We start from the raw sequence: 22,669 nt of genomic DNA on the forward strand, positions 1-22,669 counted from the left end.
GAATTCATGCATGATTTATCTTCTTATATAACGTGAGGTCTACTTCTTGGACATGCGACGCGTGAAGTAATCTGTATTTTCTCAAATGTTTTTCATCCAGCTTCCCACTTAATCACCTTTTTATTCTTTTTCTCGAATACACAAGGAACTTGTTTTTGTTAAGCACGTGGCGTTTGTGCGTGAGTTCATGTTTTGATCCACCAGATGATTTATCCTTGGATGATCAATAATCATCGTTTATATTCTAGAACGATAATATCCCCGTTTCTTCATTTCGAATTTTTACCAAAGAACTAGTATTTTAATGTGGCTGTCACACGATGACGTAGCGATAAACTTTCCTCCAATTTTCATTATTCTTCCATCGTTCTTGCGCGTTTTATTATCATTTCTGTGCAAAACAGACATCAGCATGAGAAACGATCTCGAAAATAGAGAAAATGATGGACATACATATTTACATCATCTATGTTATTCTCGTTTATTCGTCTCTAATAATTAATGGTTCTCAGTATGAAGTAATCTGTATCATTATTTGTACTTGGTCATTTTGAGTAAATTATTCATTTGCAAGTATCACGTAATCTGAGATAATCACTTTTTTTTTATTGTATTCCTGTGAATTTCAATAATTTTTCTACAATTTTTTACATTGCTTGTTATTTATTCTTCGTATCACAGTAAGGAATCCTCATTGCAGATTGAAAAAATACTCAGCACTTTGAATCTTTACGAGCACATGAAGACTAGAACTGAAAGACTGAGTGGTGGACAAAAGAAAAGACTATCAATTGCCTTGGAATTAGTTAATAATCCGACAGTTATGTTCCTTGACGAGCCCACCACGTAAGTTTTAAATTTATTTATTGATGACATTTGGGCGCAATGTTTCTTCTTGCAATATATTATTGAATTTTTGCTCAAGTTTTTATCGAGCACTTCTTTCTTCTTTAATTGTTAATTGATTATATGATCTTGAATTTGAATACGTCTGATAATTATATCTTTAACATTTTCAGTGGACTTGATAGCTCGTCCTGTACACAGGTTGTGAAATTATTAAGAGTCCTAGCACGACAAGGAAGAACTATTGTTTGTACGATTCATCAACCCAGCGCCTCATTGTTTCAACTATTTGATCAAGTAAGCGTGACGGATAATATAGATTGATTACGTGTAAATGAAATGTGGAATAATTTTTTATATACGTCGTTATACAGGTTTATGTATTATCCAAAGGAGAATGTTTATATCAAGGCGCGACTAAACATTTAATTCCCTATTTGGAAAGTGTTAAGCTGCCTTGTCCAATGTACCACAATCCAGCAGATTACGGTACGTTAGGTATTATTTGAGGAATCAAGCAGTCACTTATTAATCAATGAAGAACAGTTTTAAGACATATTTTTAATCAAGTATGATTTTTCTATTATAAATTTATGGAATTATTTGTAGTTATCGAATTAGCCTGCGGGGAGTATGGTGAAGATAAAATAGGTGTATTGGTTACGGGAACTCAAAATGGAAGAAATTTACAATGGTTCGATAAAGATCATGTATTACTGGATCCAAAAACTGTCAAAGGTACGTAAAAATTCCTTTAAGGGTGGCAATACATTTAGAAGGCCTGAAATTGAGCGATTTACGTGAATTTTTTTGCAAGGAAAGAGTTGCTGTACATTTATGAAGTTTTGACATCACTTTATTATAAGTTTTTACTGCGTTAAAAAATCCAACTGGGCAAAAAATACCATAGAACAGCTTCAAAGTTGAGTCTAAAATTTGTAGATCATATTCGTTGAATATTATGCTAACGTTTTATAAACAGAAATGTTTCGATTTTTTGAAGCTTGTAAATATATTGTCCCCTTTGATTTTGTATAGACGAAGTCTAGGATATTCTTGGGAGGATATCTAGATCAATAAGTATTAGAATAGCAACAAATTAATATAATGTTTTGCTTTAATAATGGTTATCCCTTTTTTTACTGTGATGCAATCCTCTATTTATGCTCTTGAGTTATTTCAGTTAACAACTTTCACGATTTGTTGTTAAACATCAATTTCTATTTATAGCGAAACACCCTTTGAAGGATTCTCCGAAATATGATAAAAATTCAAGTTTACAAGTGACTTCGCAAATGCATCAGATCAAAATCCTGCTTGGGAGAGGTTTTATCAAGACCAAAAGAGATTCGGTAAGCAATATTTTTGTGGATGACCAGCATATAATCTCTCTTATTACTTTATGTAATTATTATGAGATATAGTAATTAGTTTCTGCTATCTGCCGGAATAATTAGTTTTTTGGAACTTTTTACGTTTTATATGAGATAGGTGCGATAACGGCAGTTTAACATTATTATGAAATGAGGAAGGCAGTATGAATTCAACGTATAAAATAAATATCGAATACGTGCTTTCTTTTTCTCATGAAAAATCCACAATCTTCTTCACGTCTTCTCCTCTCACAATAAAATCTGACGTTTCAGACACTCACATACTTGCGCATTATGGCGAATATCTTTACCGGCCTGATGTTGGGATGTGTATTTTTATATGCCGGAGGCGATGGGTCCAGAGTTGTCGCTAATTATAATTTACTATTCGCCATATTGATACACCATATGATGAGTACGATGATGCTGACAATACTCACGTGTAAGTATCCACAAGTGCTTGTACCATCCAGTCATGAAATTTAATGTCTTTTTCTTTTAAACATCTTACTGTATCACGTTTGATCTCATTTCTTGCTATCATACCGTTGAATACTAACAATTTTGAATAGTACCTGTTTACCTTCTTCTATATTGATTATAAATATATGTTTGTCTGTTACAGTTCCCGCCGAAATGAACATCTTACAAAAAGAGCACTTCAATAGATGGTACAGCTTAAAAGCGTATTACGTGTCAATAACAATGATCGACATACCCGTTTGCATATTTTGCTGTTTGTTGTTCTCCGTGATAATATACGTAATGTCAAATCAGCCTCTGGAAATTATAAGATTTTCGATGTTCTTCACTATAAGTCTACTCATCTGTTTCGTAGCTCAGAGTTTCGGCTTGATGATAGGAGCAGTATTCAACGTAGTGGTAAGCCATTAAAATAATGTTATGTCGATGAATCTCTCAAATATGTTTATGAAATATTTAAAATATCTGCGCGTTATTAATTCAGTTAATTAGTACATCATTATTTTATAACATCTGGGTATGATATATCATTCACTGATATTTCTGACGTAACTTTTCTTTTTTTGGTTTTCTAGAATGGTACGTTCTTGGGCCCAACAATTTCTGTACCCATAATGATGTTTGCTGGATTCGGAGTAACGTTAAAGGATCTACCAAGTTACCTTAAGTGGGGTACTTATATAAGTTATCTACGGTATGGACTAGAGGGGTAAGTATCTTGGTACTTTTGCACTTTATTAAAAACTAATTAGTATATAGTTGTATGTGTCATTCATTTTATATTTTTTATTATGAGATTTCTATATTTTTGTCCTTAGTTACGTTGGAGCCATTTATGGGTACAACCGAACGACTTTGCCGTGTAATCAAATTTATTGCCACTACAAGGTTCCTTCAATGTTATTACGCGAGATTGCTATGAGTGGTGATCAGTTTTGGAATGATGTCATTGCTCTGTCTGTGATTCTATTAATTACCCGTTGCTGCGCCTATCTTCTTCTTCGATGGAAACTCATGGCTACAAGATAAATTTGTATCTATTCATGTGAGAGAGAAGTTCATTCATTAGTTAATATCCTTATTACAAATTTTGCTTTTTTAAAATCATTTTTTCATCTATTGGGCCTGATGCAATTCTCACATATTCACTATTGCATTTAACAATTATGACTATCGTATAACGATTATGAATCGGAATATTTCTCTATTAACTCATTCGTGTTTTGTACAAAAGATCAAATTTGGGCTTCATATATGATTTAGAGGAATAGCTCTCGACTGTAGCCAAGAATGCACACAAAAATTAACTAGCAGTCCTGAGTCTCGATTCGATGAATTAAAGTAAGGGAGTCACAATGTGCCTTCGATACTGGTAGATCACTTTGGGATATAGCCATATAGCCTAAACGGAAGTGTACTTTTATTGGTTGCGCTGTTATCCTGTATACATCACACTGACGCGTACCTGTTACATCAGGTTCGGGATTTATTTATTACTCACGCTTGTCTATAGCCTTGTGAATAATACATATCTTTTATGTGTTTTCTGGAAAATGATTGTATGTTTATCGATTTTTTTTTTGAATTCTTTAATGGAGTTTTGTGACGGCAAACGACAGTCATACCGTGTAAGCTCGTTAAACGCTTACCTTCTTGCACGTATTTATTTACGTACATTTAAACTTAGCATTCGTATGTTATAAAAAATATTTACAAACCATTTAAGACTAAAGGACCATTTTAAATTTGTTTTACTATAAAAGTCAAATGAACTTTGTACACAATAACTTCGATTGATACGTTGGACCTGAATCTAATATATATACACACACACACACATATATCGCATGCGTTACTATTTATTCAAGAACAGTTAATTCATTGCAACATTCCAATATTAAACTATGAATTCAATTTTTGGATAGTCATCAGAACTACGATTACATATAAAATGCGAGTCTGAGATGTACATATAATTTACTTCTATTGGTATTGACACTTTAGGCGGGAATTTTGGCTGATTAACAATTAATATTAACTAATAAGTTATATAATAAGGGTATCGAGCATGTGACTATAACAACGCCAGGAGCACGCGTTTACATTTAAAATGTGTTATGAGATAAAACATGTGTTTGATCAATGCAATATTTTTGTGATATTTACACTCGACCATGAGATTAGAGTTATGTATTTTACTATAAATGGCAGTGTAATTATCCAAACCTATTTAATATCGTTAGGAAGAATAATAAACTTAAATTATACGTGTTATATGAAGACTATTTTGTATAAACTATTGTATATGTATTTTCCATAAATAAATTGTAATAAAAATAGAGGTACAATACGTAATCTAACGAAGAGCACAATGAATATGTTTTTAAAAGAAGTATCCATTTTTTGAAAATCTCATGGAATTTAACAAATACGAATTGAGGAATTTTACTATCAAACAACATATATTCGCCCGTCTATCTATTGAATCCATTTGATCGAAACACCACTTTGCACCAATTGCACCAAACGCATCAATAATGCTACACAGGATTTATAATGGAAAGGACGAACAGTCTTATAATACGTTTTTCATCTAGAATATACAGCGTGTCCTATGACTTATTCCCCAACGGGCACTGGCATATTCTCCGTTGAAAATAGAACAAAATGCAATTTGTCCGAATGAAATCGGTTGCAGCGTTCTCGAGAAAAAAAATATTAAAAATTTAAAAATATCATCATTTTAAATAAGTTCCAATCATCACCAAAAGAAAATAATAGCAGTAGAAAAGCAAAGTGGCGGGTGTTTGCGTCTGTGAACACATTCACTCGAGTAGAAACTGTAATATTGTCATTAGACTATGAGTTATCGAACATAAAACATGATATTTCTAAATTTTTAATATTTATTTTCTCGAGAACGCTGCAACCGATTTCATTCGGACAAATTGCATTTTGTTCTATTTTCAACGGAGAATATGCCAGTGCCCGTTGGGGAATAAGTCATAGGACACGCTGTATATTCTAGATGAAAAACGTATTATAAGACTGTTCGTCCTTTCCATTATAAATCCTGTGTAGCATTATTGATGCGTTTGGTGCAATTGGTGCAAAGTGGTGTTTCGATCAAATGGATTCAATAGATAGACGGGCGAATATATGTTGTTTGATAGTAAAATTCCTCAATTCGTATTTGTTAAATTCCATGAGATTTTCAAAAAATGGATACTTCATGCCAGTGCCCGTTGGGGAATAAGTCGTGGAACACCCTGTATACTATGTATGTCATAATAGTAAAATACAGATTCCTAGATAGTTTACAATTAAAATTTATAATATTCTGCTCAGTGACTTTTGGTTTATTTTCAAAATCTACCATGATTAAATTTAGATCGTAACTTAGATATTTTGTTCAATACTAATATACAATAAAATCATGCATCAACATAGTAATAAACTGCAGATTTAAATTTTTGCACTTATATTTATTAATGTTACAAACAGCTTAATATTAACTTATCTTGTAGATACATGAAAAGTAAGAGTCTAGGTGCAGAAATAATTATTCGCTGTGACCAGCAGCTCGACGTAGCAAGTCATATATCTTTTCCTTAATCCAGTCCTTATTGTATGGTGCATAAGTATTTGTTGACTTTTGATAAACAAGACAGGATAAGTCCGTTAATTGATCAACGAAATCAAACAGTTGACTAATGTCATATGTGATTGTTGGTGTATTAGGGTTTCTTCTTTTTAAATGCTCTTCATAAATTTTACATACACCTGTAAAAGTAATACGAATTAATATTACAAGTAACATTGTACAATTTTACATATGTATGCTTAATTGCATATATAGTAATTTAATATTTGTAATAAATGAAACTACATTACCTTCCATACATTCATTGACACTTTCATAATCTGAATAGGTTCGGGTCTCTGGTCGATTCCCAGGTTGTACAAGTAGTATTGTATGCGACTATAACCAAAAAAGCATTTTACATTACTTCACTAAATTATAATAGTTACTATATTAAATATTTTAACATTATTATAACATTAAGGTTTAAAGTATTCTTTAATTGTAATATATAACAACCTTAATATTAACATCCAATGTAGAAACAAGGTTTTTAACTTAGGAACAATTAATGGAACGTAAATTTCTTGAGAAAAATTTATTACAACTATTCAATGATATTTTCATAGTAAATGATCATTAAATTTATTAAAAAATGTATGACCACCCCAGCACGATGTAAACAAACACCGACAATTTACTCTGGCTCAAAAATTATACCTTCAGTTCTTACCATTTTGCACTATGAACAGTTTAGTATATCTTATAATTCAATGATATTTCTATCCTAAACAATTGTGATATTATGTATAACTTTTTATTAACTACAACTTAAACATGAAGAAACAATCTCGCAAATGTTAACCACAATGCGAACGTCCAGGACAATCCAGGCCACGGTCTTACATACAAGTCTTGCAACTCGCCCAATTTTCAGCAGTGGGGGTAGACGTGGTTTTGAAGCACGGCACATTTTAAATTTTAGTCACAAGCGTCGCTATAATCGAGCGACCCCTTATCTATCTCACTTTACAATCGGCTGTGGGAGAGAGAAATAGGAACGGATCGGTTGATCGCAACGCCTCTTGTGGTAATGAAGCGAAATGAAAAATGCTTCTAAAAGAAGACTACCCCCTCCAAGGGAGTTGCAAGACCTGTGTGTACGACCGTGGTCCAGGGTTTTTGACGAAGTTGAAAACGGAACGCCTGTCCACATTCCTCTGATTCATTCGCGATGGACAAGCCTATCAAAATTTCGTATGCCTAAGATCAGGCCCACATGGCCCTAAGGGCTCATTCAGACCGAAAGCAGCAGGAAGCGGGAAGCGAGCACCGGAATCTTGGCCGCGAAACTACATTTTCTGCCTTTTTATATTAGGTAACCGTATGAAAGCATTAAGAAATAAGTTATTTGCCTTAATTACGTATACAGGGTGTTCGTTATGAAACGCACTGTAGTAACATCGTTGCATTCGTTGTCAAATTCTAATGAATACTTATATTTTCATTTTTTATTTCATATATCAAAATTTCGAGATAATCAAGGTTGAAGTTGCAGTAATGCGACCAATCAGAACGCGTTTAAATGGAGCGTAGATGACGTCGCGAGCCAGCCCGCAAGGCCTGCTTACACTAGACCAATAACACTAAGAGTATTGTCTCTTGTATCTTACTCAATTACATGCAGATAAACAGAGACACAACAACGATACTCTTAGTGTTATTGGCCTAGTGTAAGCAGGCCTTGCGGGCTGGCTCGCGACGTCATCTACGCTCCGTTTAAACGCGTTCTGATTGGTCGCATTACTGCAACTTCAACCTTGATTATCTCGAAATTTTGATATATGAAATAAAAAATGAAAATATAAGTATTCATTAGAATTTGACAACGAATGCAACGATGTTACTACAGTGCGTTTCATAACGAACACCCTGTATACAGTCAAGTATACTACATTGAAAATAATAATACATAATTTTTCTTAAAACATGACTTTATTACTAAGCAGATTCCAATGCTTGGACTGCGATTTGGGAAAGTTGATTAACGTTCAACTTTCCGTAGCAGCGACATAGCAAAAAGATGATGGCAACCCTACTTCACGTCATAGTTCATGTTTGAAATAAATTATCAATTCGGCATCAGACGAAATGTGTATAGCCCGTGGTATAGCCTCGTTGTATGTTACATGCATGTAGTCTCCTTTGTTACCATTTAACATCACGACCAATCACAATATGCCTATGCGAATGAGCCCTAAGGACACATTCAGACCGAAAGCAGCGGGAAGCGAGAAGCGAGCAGCAAGCAGCTTGAAACTTTAGAATAGAGTGGTACCTCTTTACAACGTACATACGCACAGGCATATTGTGATTGGTCGTGATGTTAAATTGTAACAAAGGAGACTACATGCATGCAGAGATGAGTAGGGAGATTGCTAATGAGCCTGTTTTTGGTAGTTCCGCAAAGTTAGCCTCCCCACTTTGACTTTCGACATTTTTCTTTTTACCAATCGATTGATGGTCGTTTGGTGGTATTTGGTAGCCCATTCAAAACGTTTGGTGGTTTTCGGTTTACTTTCAAAATCCATAACAAATTGTTAGCATTAACATAGCCCCCCTCCCACTTTCACTTTTACATTTTTCTTTTTATTAATCGATGGTGGTCGTTTGGTGAGTATTAACTAATCGGTTTAAGACCGTCGTCTAAACATAGCGTTAGTTTCCACCGTGCTGAGTTTAAACAGAGTTAACCAATCATTATAGGGGTTGAATGGAATTGACCAATAGGGCTGCTTGACTCTGTTTAAACTCTGCACGGTGGAAACTAAGCCAATAACTCTGATTGGCTTCTAGTACAGAGACGTACGACAAACGTCTACAAACCATAGATGAGTAATCTAACCTACTCATCTCTGGTCATATAACCTACCCATCAGATGGCGTTGTTGCTCGTGCTAACAATCTATAGCAGAGATGAGCACCTACGTGAAGTTAGTATTGTAACATTTACTTTTAGAACTTTTTTTGTTGTCAAATAATTGTTGGTTTTATGGTCGTTTTTGGTGGACCAGTTAAAAAATTTGGTTGTTGCCCATTTTTCTGGAAAATGGAAAATAAAATTTGTATTGTGAAATTAGCCCCAAAAGTCTTATTTTCTATAAAAAATTTTGTTTTTGTATGGAATCGATGCCAAATTTTTTGGCGGTCACGAATTACCTAATTATAAAATTTTGTGGTAAGCGGTTTCGTTGAAAATAAAAAAAAACGGTACGCGCACCTGTGAAATGTGAATTTAGCCCCAATTACATCCTCGATATCTCAAGAAAGCCGCACGATTGGTTAAAGCCTTTTGTATATATGGAATGTATTAAAAAATATTCAGCTTCTTACAATTTCACGAAAAATGGAGAACGGGAACTCGGTTTACTAGTTCTTATTTATATTCTCACTACATTATCTTGGAATATTACGATATTAATGCAAATTTTTCTGCCACAGTTGATTACTCGGATAATCAAGTGCTTCTTACAATGCTGCAATTCATCATTCTCGTATTGTGTCCGAGGGATGAACCAAGTGACTACGTTTTCAGTTTAATCAGTGGTTCCAGTTGCGGCCTATCTAAATTTCTTATTTTCTAGTAAAGGATTGTGATTTAGTAGCTTTAGTAGTTTTTGTAACTTGAATATTGTGGTACCTCATTGGTTTTATTGTGCCACGTTTATAACATAGGTTGGAGCAATGCCATGTGCTCCATTTCAAGTGAATTCCTCATTTCGGAAAATAAGCTCCACGTCTGTTAGTTTTCAGTATACATTACAGATTTTATATGTAGTAAGTTATCAATGTCAGTGCTCCAGTTTGCCATATCGGTGCGTCACTTTATGCTAATGCAAATCTTTTCCTTAACCTCATTCTGATCATTATAAACTCAAAAAGTAAAAAGTGACCTTATTTCTTTGTATGCCTTTTTAAAGATTTTACATCCCTCTTTCGATTTTATTTCATAGAGACTAGAGTGTTCATATTTGCTGCACTATTTCTAATGCACTATTTGCAGACAAACACAGCGAAACTGCAGGAAACTTGGCCGGTACAGGCATCGAATGCACCCAAACCCGTTTTTGTCTTTTAAATAAATTTCTTGGGGCTAATTTCACACTCCACAGATGTACGTACGGCTTTTATTCCAACGAAACCGCGTACCATAAAATTGGGTAATTAGGTAATCCGTTACTGCCAAAAAATTTGGCATCGTTTAAACTCAAAAAAATTATTTTTTTGATAAATAAAACTTTTGGGGCTAACTTCATATTTCACAGACGGTTTTGTTTTTTTAATTTCAACGAAATCGGTTACCACCAAATTTTGTAATTAGGTAATCCGTGACCACCAAAAAATTTGGCATCGAATTATACTCAAAATAAAAATTTTTTTGAAAAATAAGACTTTTGGGGCTAACTTCACAATCTAAATTTTATTTTCTATTTTCGAAAACAATGGGCAACAACCAAATTTTTTAATTAGTCTACCAAAAACCACCATAAAACCAACAATAATTTGACAACAAAAAAAGTTCAAAAAGTAAATGTTACAATGCTAACTTCACGTAGGTGAGATGAGCAGGGAGACGCACAACGCTACGGTTTTAGGCGATACCAACAACATGGCGCTAAACAGGAGCGGCGAAACCGGGAGTAGGATTTTGTGATCATCGCCTCTGTCGATAATCCATATCCCGTCGTAGCCGAGCTGAACGTGATGACGAACGTGTAACCTAGCCGGCAGAGGTTCTTCACAACTTACCGCTGGCTCCCAGAGCAACCCTTAAAACGAGACCGTTTATCAGATATTGCTAAATATTTTTTTTTGTAATCTCACATTCGAGTGCACAGTATAAGCTCGATAAGATTTACTAAGACAAAAGCCAGCACCTCATTACTGCATGCGTTAAGGAGTGCAGCGATGTGGTACTAGTTTCCAGCATTATTTAACAATAGTTCCAAGCGGAACTATGGTCCTAACATTGAGCACTAGAGAGAACTATCCCGGAACTGTTTGAAACAATCTGAAAACAACACTGAAAGCCAGCTCTTTATGCATACCTGTACTGAAGCGTATGGTGCGACTAGTATCCTTAATAGGTATTTTACCGATGTTACGTAGCAGAACTATTGTTAAAACCTATCAGGAAATAGACAACTCCTCGAGAACTATTGAAAAAGCCTATTGTTGAATCATTTTTAAGAGATTTAAAAAAAATGCGTTGCTGAAGCTGACACCCGTGTCCCACCTCAATCTTTTTAATGTTAAGTAGAACTATTGCTCAAACCTATCAGGAACTATAGAAATCCTCACGAACTATTCAAAAAGCCTATTGTTGAATCACTTTTGAGAGATTTTAAAAAAGTGCGGTGCTGGAGCTGACATCCGTGAATCAACTCAATCTTTGTAATGTTAAGTAGAACTATTGCTAAAACCTATCAGGAACTATAGAGCTCCTCGACAACTATTGAAAATACCTTATGATGAAACATTTTCCAAAAATTGAGGTGCTACACGGTTATGAAGTTTTCACCGCAGTTTCTTAAATACGTTTTAATAATAGGCTTTGTCAATAGATCTCGAGGAGTTTTATAATTTCTCATAGGTTTCAACAATAGTTCTGTTGCGCAACATCGGTAAAATATCTATTAAATATGCTGGTTGCATCATACGCTTCAGTGTAGGCAGGCATTAGTTGCTAGCTTTTGTCGTATTAAACTTACGGAGCTTACACTGTGCGCTCGAACTTAGGATTGCAAGGGAAAAAAATATTTAAGCTATATTCAATGAACTGCCTCGTTGTATGTGTTGCTTTGGAAATCAGCGGTAAGTAGCGGAAATCCTCTGCTCGTCAAGCTACACGCTCGTGGTTGCGGTCAGCTGGGCTACAACGGGATCTGCATTATCGACGGAGGCGATGATCACATAATTTCTATTTCCGGATTTGCCGCTGAGATTCAGCGCCATGTTTTTGGTATCGCTCAAAACCGTAGTGTTGTGCATCTCCCTATTCATCTCTGTCTATATCACGGTAGTGCCGTGTCTCTAATAAGTGGTCTGTGTTCGGAGGGGTCGTAGGTTCCTTATGGAGAGGGTATATCTCACGGAAATAGACGCATAGGGGCCTATTTTGCTCTCCTTTTCTTTATTATTAGTCCTGCTTTGTTGTAAAACTATATTTACATTCTTCATCCTTTCTCCTCCACATCCAAATTCGTAATTTTTTTCTTTCGTACCATCTCTTCCAACTCTTCGCCTTTTCTGTACGTATTATTTTTCTCATCCATCTCATTTTCTAAATTTTTTCTGATTCTTGTACTCCTTCCTCTATCACTCTCATGTTTATCGATCGTAACCCAATGGTTCGAGTCGTGGATTCGCGATCGAAAAGGTCGGGATTCCCGCCCTGGTTCCAGTAGGATTCGCCAATAGGTTTTCATAAAGAAAATATAAGTGAATACTCTACGGATTTTGTTCAACACTGCATATGTTTCCACCATGCAGGGTTGAAATAGAGTTAACCAATCAAGTTAGCTTATTCCGTGTAAATCTCGTTTTTAATTGGTTAACTCTATTTCAACCCTACACGGTAGAAACATATGCACTATTCAGATTGGATGAATAAACTCTATGGATTCTCAAACTTGTATATGTATATAAGATCTGATTCGCGACCATCTTGTGTGAACTTCGAATTCTGATTATATAGGACCAGTTGCTGGCACCTATCCCATTAAGGACAAGGCCATATGGAAAGAAAAGAAGTCTGGGATTTAGCATCTAGGATGCAGCCTCACGCGATCCTCGTAGCAGCATTTGTAGGCGATAGGAAGCATGAAACATTTGAGCAACACATGAAGCATTCGAGACATTTATTTTCGTGGGAAACATTTTTGTTAGTTTCAGAAAACTTTACCAGATGGCGCTGTTAAGCTCTTACGACAGTTCCGGAAAATTCCGTTAGGAGGCGTGGTACGAGAATTCGGGACACGCATTTTCGTGGGGAGCATTTTTGTTAGTTCCGAAAAACTTCACCAAATGGTGCTGTCAAGCACCTGCGATAGTTTCAGAACATTCCGCTGGGACATGAATTGCATGTTGGCATAAAGCCGCTGCACGAAGGTAAAACCTTTTGCCTGTAACGGAAATCTGTCAAAAAACTACCAAATTTTGAGCGCAAATATATTATATCTCTCTTATTACATATACTATCCGAATGATTTTTTTTCATTTCTATTCTTTTTTTCTTACTCCATTACTTTCGAATTTGGTTTTTACTCATTTAAAATGGCAAAGATAATTTTTTATTTGCCAACGCAAGATAAACGAGCCATAATAATAACCATCGATGCGCAATCAAAAAATTATTAAATGGCTGTCACATCAGATTTTGTAACCGCAAACGTGTATCTGAGCTGATACACTCTATATTCTTTTCTTAATTATAACCTCATTAAATTTAATTAGTAGCCGACCATTACAAATGCAGATAGCATTTTAATCCATTATGGCAAACAAATTTTTTTATTTATGATAAGATTTAAAAAATGAAATAAAATTCAGGTTCCTCTGTCCATTGTTGATTTATGCTCATCATTGACATTTCGGAATTATTTGATGGTATCTCTAGTAGCCTGAATTTCATTATAGAACTAGATCTTGTGAACTTTACGGTCAAATAATTATTCACGATTGTTTATAATATCATGTCTATATAGATATACACATATCCTACTTGTCTGCACGTCTAAAATGCACTTGTTTACACATGTATCGTCTACAATAAATTTATCAGTATGCAATTAGTACTAGAACGTTCCGTTAAATTGTAACACATACAAAAATTCCGCATTTGCAACCAAACACATAGTAATGAATAAATACATATATCCAAGTATACAACTACACATGACCCCATTTTTTACAATCGACAAGGTCTCGCCGGTCAGAATCAAAGACTATATTGATATAATCACACGACATAAAAAGAAATATACAGTGTCTGTTGAAATATATTTGCTTCACTGTTCCTTTTATTTTCACTGTTATTTTCCCCTTCCGATAATGGCATATAAGTTAGTAATCAAATAAAAATAAAAATTCTATCGCTTAGTAATTTTGTGATTTGAATACTTTCCACCCTATGTTAACAGTATCTTACAGTCTATTCCAGAGTGTCCCGAATTTATACTTTGAATTAAGTTACGTTAGATTAATAATATTTCACCGTATCCTTTTTTGACATCCGAACAGGATAGGATTTTATCAGAGGAAGTCAAGCGATCAGAATTCTTGCGTAACGCGATATCATCTCGTCGATAACGAAAAGTTGATATTATATTCACCCGGATGCAAGTAGTGTGTGTAGGAAAATATACGTTAGTCGCATTATCAACTGACAAAACTCATAAGAGTGTATTAAATGGGTGAAAAGGGCATCAGTCAGACATGTAAAATTACTAAGCGATTGAGCCATAGAAAGCCTACAAGATTGCAGGGCTATGATTAGTTATATTTATTGTATATAATTATGTCAAAAAATGTTAAATTGTAAAAAAATTATCTGCACAAATATACAATCCTTATAGCGTGAAAATCGTATAAAAATGAAAATATCATTGACAGAAACAATTAAGTGTAGGTCACTTAGTGAAAATGTATGAATTAACGCATGGAATAATAACATATGAGTTGTAAACACGTCACGATGATATTTGCGTTATTGTGTCTTCGTCGAAATAGTAGAAAGTTATCGTAAGTCATAAGTTTTCTCGTCTGCTCAAGATAATGTATGTCATACGATTTGACTCCCCCATATTTTTCCCCATGACGGCGGCTGGAACATTCAATTCGTATTTGAACAAAAATATGAGTTATCTATGCTGCATTGCAATAAAATAATAATTTCGTACGTACCACGTATTACTATTAAGGAGTAAGAAACAGTGGTATAAACAAGATTTTGAGGTGGATAAACTATTGCGATTATACAAATTTAATTATATATTTACATATAAGGCACTTGCGATTGTCGAATAGTACAGTCATCAATTTTTTTTTTCGTAAAATTGAAAACCGATTACCCATTTATAATATGTATCAATGTTTTCTATACCTTATAGTCTGTCCATGAATTCGAGGTTTTTTTGACAGATTGCAAAACAATAAAGTCTCTAGGAACTCATTTGTGCTGCGGTATAAAATATTAGTCATATGGTATGCATATGCATGGTTTTACACTAAATATTTTTTCTCTATTTTACCATATATTTATATTATTTTATGGAAAACCACGTGTCATTCAGTTAGGATTGCGTTGCTTGTAAATTATCAAAACCGAAAATCGCGGACTGACTCGAGATCTTCCTTGTGTATTTTATAAGGAATTAATATTAATTGAAAATTTCATTATGCGTTCGTTCGCCAATGAATAATTTACCGAATGAATTTACTGCAGTGAATTCTGGAGCAGAGTACAGAGAATTATAGATATTAGAAGAATTTTGAAAGTGCAGAAAAACAACGACCGATTTTTTCTATATCGTCTAGAAAAGTGATTCGCCAGAAAAGAGTCATGTTTCGTCTAGAGCGGCGTCAGTCTATCGTATGTCATAGGAGTGATGTATCAGGAACTAAAAAAAAAAGTAAGACAAATAAGATGTGGAAGCCACATTCAAACGACGTAACGGAGGTGTTAGCCCGAGAGGTCATTCCCGCAAGAGGGTTATCGAAAGATTGGAAAAAAAAGAGGGGAGAATTTTATTGAACGATACATCGGCTAGAAGTAAGTCAGTCGAAAAGCAGACAGGCAGTTGAATTTCTGATCACGGAAACCGAAAGGCGCGCGTCGATCAAGTCGGCAGTAAAGCATTAAGTAAGAGAGTGAATTAGCGCGGGAGCATTATAATCCATAAGTGCAATAAAGTAGCATTAAAAATATTGTTTCGCTCTGTCTGCCGATTCGTAGAAGTATAGACAATAAAGTGTATATATCGTGTAAAATCGAGATGGAGAAACACGTAACCCCAATGAAACGAAAATGCATATTGAAACTTTGGATCATTCACATACTCGCAGGTATAGCTATATCGAGTATGGCTGCATTTGTAATATTTACATTTACGAATACTTTTGACAATGCAATTCTGTCCAGTCTGGAATTGAAAAATGGCACATCCGTTTTCACATGGTGGGAACGGCCACCCGTAAGACCCATTTATAAGATACGAATTTTCAATTATTCGAACGTCGAGGATTTTCAAAGTGGTAAAGACAGCAAGTTGCGAGTCGAGGAGGTTGGGCCTTATGTTTACCGTGAGACCCTATCTAGGGTTAACGTGAAACTCCACGAGAACGGTACAGCGAGTTATCAGGAAAAGAGAAGCTTTCAGTGGGAAGGAGGAAGTTCAGACGATGAAAAAATCGAAATACCAAATATTATGTTACTGACGACACTAGCATTTACACGGGATAAGTCCTACTTGGCTCAACTCTCCGTTACGACCTTATTGAGCAGTTTACGGGTGAAGACATTCAACTCCTTGACAGTTCGAGATTTTTTGTGGGGTTATGACGACGAGATCTATAACATGGTTAAACATATTATAACCTTGCAGTATGGCTCCGCTCTTGAAAAATTTGGATTATTGGCAACGGTAAGAAAAATGTTATAAATAAAGAAAATTACTAAAACACCCAATTCCATAAAGATCATATCGTCCCTTTTATGGTATTTCGAATCGATTCTTGTATAACTATACAAATTCGCAGTCCCGTGTATGGTGTATGTAGCGTAATTTCGCATTCGCACACAGTCGATGAAATCTCTAGGAAAGTCCAAACTCGGTCTACAAGTTTGATGTATTTTTTGACAGACTAAAAATAATGAGGTCTCTAATCAAGATGCACGTGTCACTACATTAAATGTTTGTTACAAAATCCGCATATGCATGGTTTTGCACTAAGCATATATTATTTTTATATTTTAGCACTGTTTACGTTATTTCATCGAAAAGCCACTTGTTATTTGTTAACGAACTGTCAAAAAGAAAACACATGAAACTCATGAACCGACTATACATAACGTCAATGTAACATCACTGTCACATTAATGTTATGAAAATGAATAGGAAATGCAACTTACATGTAATAGAATGCTTACTGAGTTACTCATAAAAATTGTGCCCGAAATAATATAAAAATTTCCGATTGCGTTATCATTAATTTAAATAGTTTTATAATTTATTGATTTTTATCCGTAACAAAAAAAATGTGTCCAAATAAATAGCGTATTTGCAGTGAATATTGTAAAAAATTAATATTACATGAATTTATCTACAAATAGCAAATATTTATTTTCTATTAAAAAACAACTTTTCAAAGTGCAGCATGTAAAAAAAATAAACCAATTAGTTTATTTATTTTACAAATTCTTACAGAAAACTGGAGTTTCCAAAGATCGTATCACTATCGACACGGGATCCAAAGGTGATTTAAGAAATCTCGGAGTGTATCAAAGATTCAACGGGATGAAAAGCCGTCCAATATGGGGTGACGAGAAATGCGACAGAATTGAAGGAACCGATGGCAGTATGTTTCCGCCGCAATTAGTTAAGGACCGTAACGCGACTCTTCAGATTTACGTAAAGGATATGTGCCGAGCGATTCCCTTAAAACTTCACGGTCACGGAAATGCTCTGGGTATACCAACTTTGAGGTATGTTTAAGGTCTAACGTTATCTCCGATAGTTAGGTTAGAGTTAATATGTTTTTGAATGTACATACAAATACTCGTTATCTAGATTCCTATACTCCAAAATAAATATCTAGTCGTATCCGATTTTTCAGGTACAAACTGCCAGCGGATGTGTTTACGTCATCGGACACGAAGGATTCCTGCTTCTGTACAAAAATTTCAAAAGACGAAGAAGCGTCTTCTGCGAAAAAATGCCCACCAGTAGGTATCTTCAACGTATCCTCTTGTAATTTTGGTGCCCCTATGTTGATATCCCTTCCGCACTTTTATCTCGCGGAAAAATCAGTTTCTACAAATATTGATGGATTAAACCCGAGTAAGGAGCTACACGAGACCTACATGGACCTACATCCGGTGAGTCTTTGAAAAAAGTCATATTGTCATTTTCAGAAAAGGATACGTTTTTAATAAATGATAAGTCAGCCAATTGGGTCACGATTATTAGCTACGACAAATAGTTCCCGGACATAGACATCGTGTAAAAAATAAATCCTGGATAAATTTCATAAAAAAAAATTGCACGATATCAATAATAAGTCAATAAAATGGTACAAAAATGTATCGTATATAAGTTTATGAATGGATCGCCTGAACTTAGACCTCCAGTGTCCACGTTTTATTAAAGAAAGAATGATTGGACTTAACTCGAGTTATCGAATAGCATGTAATATCAAATCATATACATACGTTGGTCCTCAAAACAGTCATTATGCTGGAGAATCTTTGAGGACGGTCCCCAAAGCAGCCACTTGTTCTCAATATAGAAACTTCATAAATAAAATCGTCCCTAAAGTATCCCTAGGCAACAAATATCACACACATTATAAAGATTAGAATTTCAATCAGGTTATGTCAGTTTAACGAAAGTGCCCAAAATCGTCTGCTATTAGAACGATCTTTTGCCCGAATTATCGTTCAATTAGTTTCGCCGTTTGGATAAATAGAATCTGTTCCTTAGTAGCTGGGCATTATATGTATATACGCACATATGTAGAAACAACATATATTTCTTAACATTGTTTATTGTACACAGTCGAAGAACTTAAAATTATTCTGTTACAGCGTCTGGGTATACCGATCGGGGGCTGGTCTAGGTTTCAAATAAATATTGAAGTTCGCAAAGCAATAGGTGTACCGTTTATAGGTAAACTGAAAGACGGTACTATCTTACCCCTCATGTGGATGGAAGTGGGAATCGACGAAATGCCAGAACAATTACTCAGCCTCCTTCAACATGCTTATTTCACAGCTCGGGTTGTTGAAGGAATCCTTCAATGGGGTAGTTTGATATGTCTTTTCCTATCCCTAACGACAATTTTAATAATGTTGCAAAAAAAAAAAGCACAGCAGCAACCTCTTCATAGACTCCAAAGAAACGTATCCGGTCAGGATCGTCTTTTGGGATAAAAATAATCTCGCATCATTTGTGCGATAAAGAAACGTCAATGGGCGTTTGACTATGACACCAATAGTCGAATATTGTTCCGCTAACGAATAGGTTCGATCATTATGAAAAATTTTGAAAATTCCTCATAAGAACATTTCCGTTTTCGTTGGCACATTTTACACGCGACGATACAGTACACAGGGACTGTCAATAATTCGATTAAGAATGTCAAGTATTATTATCATCGCCATCGCAATTTTTTTGCAAATTTAGTTTCAATTGATAGTCACGTGATATTGGTATGAATGAAATTCACTATAAATTACTTATACAATGTATGAGACTCAGTGGGGAAAAGAAATGAATTGCATTTTAGAATTATTGACAGTAGACTGAGCTTTGCGATTTCGAAAAAAATTATTATAGTTATTACCACAATTGATAGATACATATGCGACCTAATATCAATGAAAAAAAAATATATTTTTTGCTAGTCAATTTCGTACCGCAAAAATGAGATTACACTTGGCAGTCTATGCTATAGTGAAAATATATTGAAGGAATGTGTAACGAAGCTTTAGTGTATGATTGCATGATATTAATTTAATTGGACTTGCATTGTATTTGGGAAAGTGTTGAAAAACCTGTATCTTATACGATTTATTCCTGTGCGAATGATACGTTATTAGGAATTCATTCGTTACCTATAAGTGGAACTATTTCCAATAAAGATTTGTCATATAGTGTATGGCTATGGTATAAAGATATGACAGCCTTATACATATATATAGACATTATGTTGTCTATAAAAGAGAGATAGAAATAGAGAGAGAGAGAGAGAGAGAGAGAGAGAGAGAGAGAGAGAGAGAGAGAGAGAACTTCAAGTGCCATATTAATTAATACTCGATAATCAAAGAGAACATTTATATGTATAATCTTTGTTAATCAAGGTCACTAAGACTTTTATGTATAATATAGGCTTTATATAAATCACTTTACGCTCGTTTACTGCGTTCAGATATATGCGGAGTGTGTTGTTAGTATCTTATTATTATAGCGGTTATCGCGTTTTGTATTTCATTTAGAAAGCCCTCGAATGGCATGATGTGTGACGTATGGTATGATAATTCGATATGTCTTATATGAAATTTTGTTAAAAATAAATCTAATCTTATATGATTCGTTTTTTTTAAATCTGATATATTGTATTCATTTATCTCTATATTGTCCATCCTTTATTACACGTACAAATACGTACATGCGTATCTATATTGCGAATATATTTGCATATATACTCTCATTCAACTAAATATATATAGCAATGAATTCATATATATTTACTGAATAAAGTGTTATCCTGCATACATACAACTATTTGGCATCTTTTGATTTTTATTGTACAAAAGTAGATTTACCTATGGTTCTAAGTACTCTACCTTTCTAATCTTTATAATAAGACATGTACAAAAGGGTATTTGCAGTTATTTAATATAATTACAATAAATTGAGAATAAATGAAGGTCAAGTCCTAATAACGCGAAATATTCGTTTCTCCTTATTTTTACTCTTTTTTTTCGTGTTACCTAAACAGTTACTTGAGGAAGAAGTATTCGCTCTTTTTTTTTTACTTTGCAGCAGAATTAATATAGATTGAGTACCATTAGAACTTGACCTAAAATATCTCTTGGACGGATTCTGTATAATTATTGCAGATTTTATATCCGTATTCACGTTCAATGATAGTCAAGGAAAAATCCACAAAACAACATGTTATTCGTTAAGTCTGTAAAAGTTAAAGTTTGTCAAGTTTTTTTTACCGTACATTTCGATAATCCGGTATTTCCCAAAATATAATATCCTGATATCAATGCCAGTAGAAAAAAATTATTCAAGTCAAAACCAAGGATTTTCCATTGACATAAACAGATGTCATGTTCAACCTTTCGCGATTGTACCGTTCATTAATAATCGTTTAGAATTTTGAAGTATAATACATAGAATAATGAACTGCTACATTGATATCTTGTTTTAAAGAAATTTCAGGTTTTGGTTTTTGATGATAAGCGACAAATACATTTTTGTTAGCGATATAATTTTCTTTTTATAGAGATATCAGATTTCCGAAAAGCACCATCGTAAATATGATACATTCCAAGTATACAATATGATAATGTATATTTTCTCAGTGATATCAATATAATTCATGCAAAAGAATCTATCTGGTACGTAATACTTGCGATAATCCTCAATTCTTCACACTTTGGCAAATATTCCTAAACTCGCCCTAGGTGTCACTTAATTTTTAATCGTTTTCTAACATAACCAAGGTACTTGTGCATTGAGCGAAGCAAACGACCACTTCAGTAAACGTGCGGTTATATTTCGTGGGTCTTCGAAATATTACGCCTCTTTTCAATTCGTTACGTAATCAATGAATAGTCGCGATTGCATTGCCATTGAATGTACATTGAATCATATGTATGGTAATGCAATTTCATAATTTTCACTTCTGATTACTTGGCGCACTTATTTAATAATTACAATTAGTGTGGAATTTGTACGATTAAAATGTCAGTATTCAATAATTTTACAAGTTCAAGAATTATAGCGAGATAACATTCTTATTTTCCGATAGAACACGAATTAAACGTTATTACTTGGAAAAGTATACATCTGGCGTCGTATGGGTTAAACGTGTGGACAGTTAGCGTGTCGTAACGATATCAAATAAAAAATGCATGATAATAATGGTCATTACTAAAGTATTAATAGAATACGTTGATTTTTAATCAAATCTTGTCAAATGTATTTTCAAAATATGTTAACTAAAACAAACATCTAATGAACGTTTATCGAATATAATAGATTCCTATGAATTTCGTTGAAGCATTAATAAGTATAGAACGAATCACTACCAGGAGAGAACGTTCTGTACCGTCTTGCAGATGCCGTAATACCGTAACCGCAAGCCAAGTAATCATTCACCAGAACTATTATAAAATGAAAAGAAAAACGTGTAATGAGGAGAAACAGGCAAAGAAGAGAAAGGAATAGAAAAGAGAGAAAGGGGGGGGGATGAAAAAGAGAGAGAGAGAGAGAGAGAGAGAGAGAAAGAGAGAGAAAGAGAGAGAGAGAGCAATGAAAGAAAACTAATAATAGATCCTGATTAAATTTAAAAGGCGTTTGAATTGGTA

At 34.3% G+C, this 22,669-nt stretch overlaps 3 protein-coding genes across 6 annotated transcripts in view; 2 read left to right on the forward strand and 1 right to left on the reverse strand.

The window, feature by feature from the left end:
• LOC107271344 (ATP-binding cassette sub-family G member 4) overlaps nt 1-5,062 on the forward strand; it is a 13,553-nt gene extending 8,491 nt beyond the window's left edge. The window contains exons 4-12 of one of the 2 annotated variants that reach the window (XM_025088906.1): nt 701-846; nt 1,020-1,143; nt 1,221-1,335; nt 1,456-1,584; nt 2,077-2,198; nt 2,493-2,661; nt 2,845-3,101; nt 3,278-3,411; nt 3,521-3,731. In XM_025088906.1, coding sequence (XP_024944674.1) covers nt 701-846; nt 1,020-1,143; nt 1,221-1,335; nt 1,456-1,584; nt 2,077-2,198; nt 2,493-2,661; nt 2,845-3,101; nt 3,278-3,411; nt 3,521-3,731 — 1,407 coding nt within the window. Of the gene's footprint in view, nt 1-700; nt 847-1,019; nt 1,144-1,220; nt 1,336-1,455; nt 1,585-2,076; nt 2,199-2,492; nt 2,662-2,844; nt 3,102-3,277; nt 3,412-3,520 lie in introns of both variants that reach the window. The other variant, XM_015747239.2, reaches the window with a different exon arrangement.
• A 1,104-nt stretch (nt 5,063-6,166) lies between these two features.
• Nucleotides 6,167-7,691, reverse strand: LOC107271354 (enhancer of rudimentary homolog). Its single transcript, XM_015747262.2, has 3 exons — nt 7,019-7,691; nt 6,597-6,684; nt 6,167-6,485 (listed from the first exon to the last, which is right to left on the reverse strand). Exons 1-3 carry the CDS (start codon nt 7,019-7,021, stop codon nt 6,265-6,267), a joined length of 312 nt encoding a protein of 103 aa, XP_015602748.1. The 5' UTR covers nt 7,022-7,691; the 3' UTR covers nt 6,167-6,264.
• Nucleotides 7,692-16,130: 8,439 nt separating this feature from the next.
• Nucleotides 16,131-20,674, forward strand: LOC107271159 (lysosome membrane protein 2-like). 3 transcript variants are annotated; one of them, XM_025088963.1, is made up of 5 exons: nt 16,131-16,207; nt 16,301-16,988; nt 17,772-18,049; nt 18,181-18,442; nt 19,151-20,674. In XM_025088963.1, the coding sequence occupies exons 2-5, from the start codon at nt 16,341-16,343 to the stop codon at nt 19,493-19,495; spliced, it is 1,533 nt and encodes a 510-aa protein (XP_024944731.1). In that variant the 5' UTR covers nt 16,131-16,207; nt 16,301-16,340; the 3' UTR covers nt 19,496-20,674. The 3 variants fall into 3 exon arrangements, with proteins under 3 accessions (XP_024944731.1, XP_015602309.1, XP_024944736.1); XM_015746823.2 differs by having other exon boundaries at nt 16,136-16,988; XM_025088968.1 differs by having other exon boundaries at nt 16,136-16,988; nt 18,181-18,289.
• Nucleotides 20,675-22,669: the final 1,995 nt, after the last annotated feature.

Source organism: Cephus cinctus, unplaced genomic scaffold, assembly GCF_000341935.2.
Source record: "Cephus cinctus unplaced genomic scaffold, Ccin1 Ccin1_scaffold0080, whole genome shotgun sequence".
NCBI classification, from domain to species: domain Eukaryota; kingdom Metazoa; phylum Arthropoda; class Insecta; order Hymenoptera; family Cephidae; genus Cephus; species Cephus cinctus.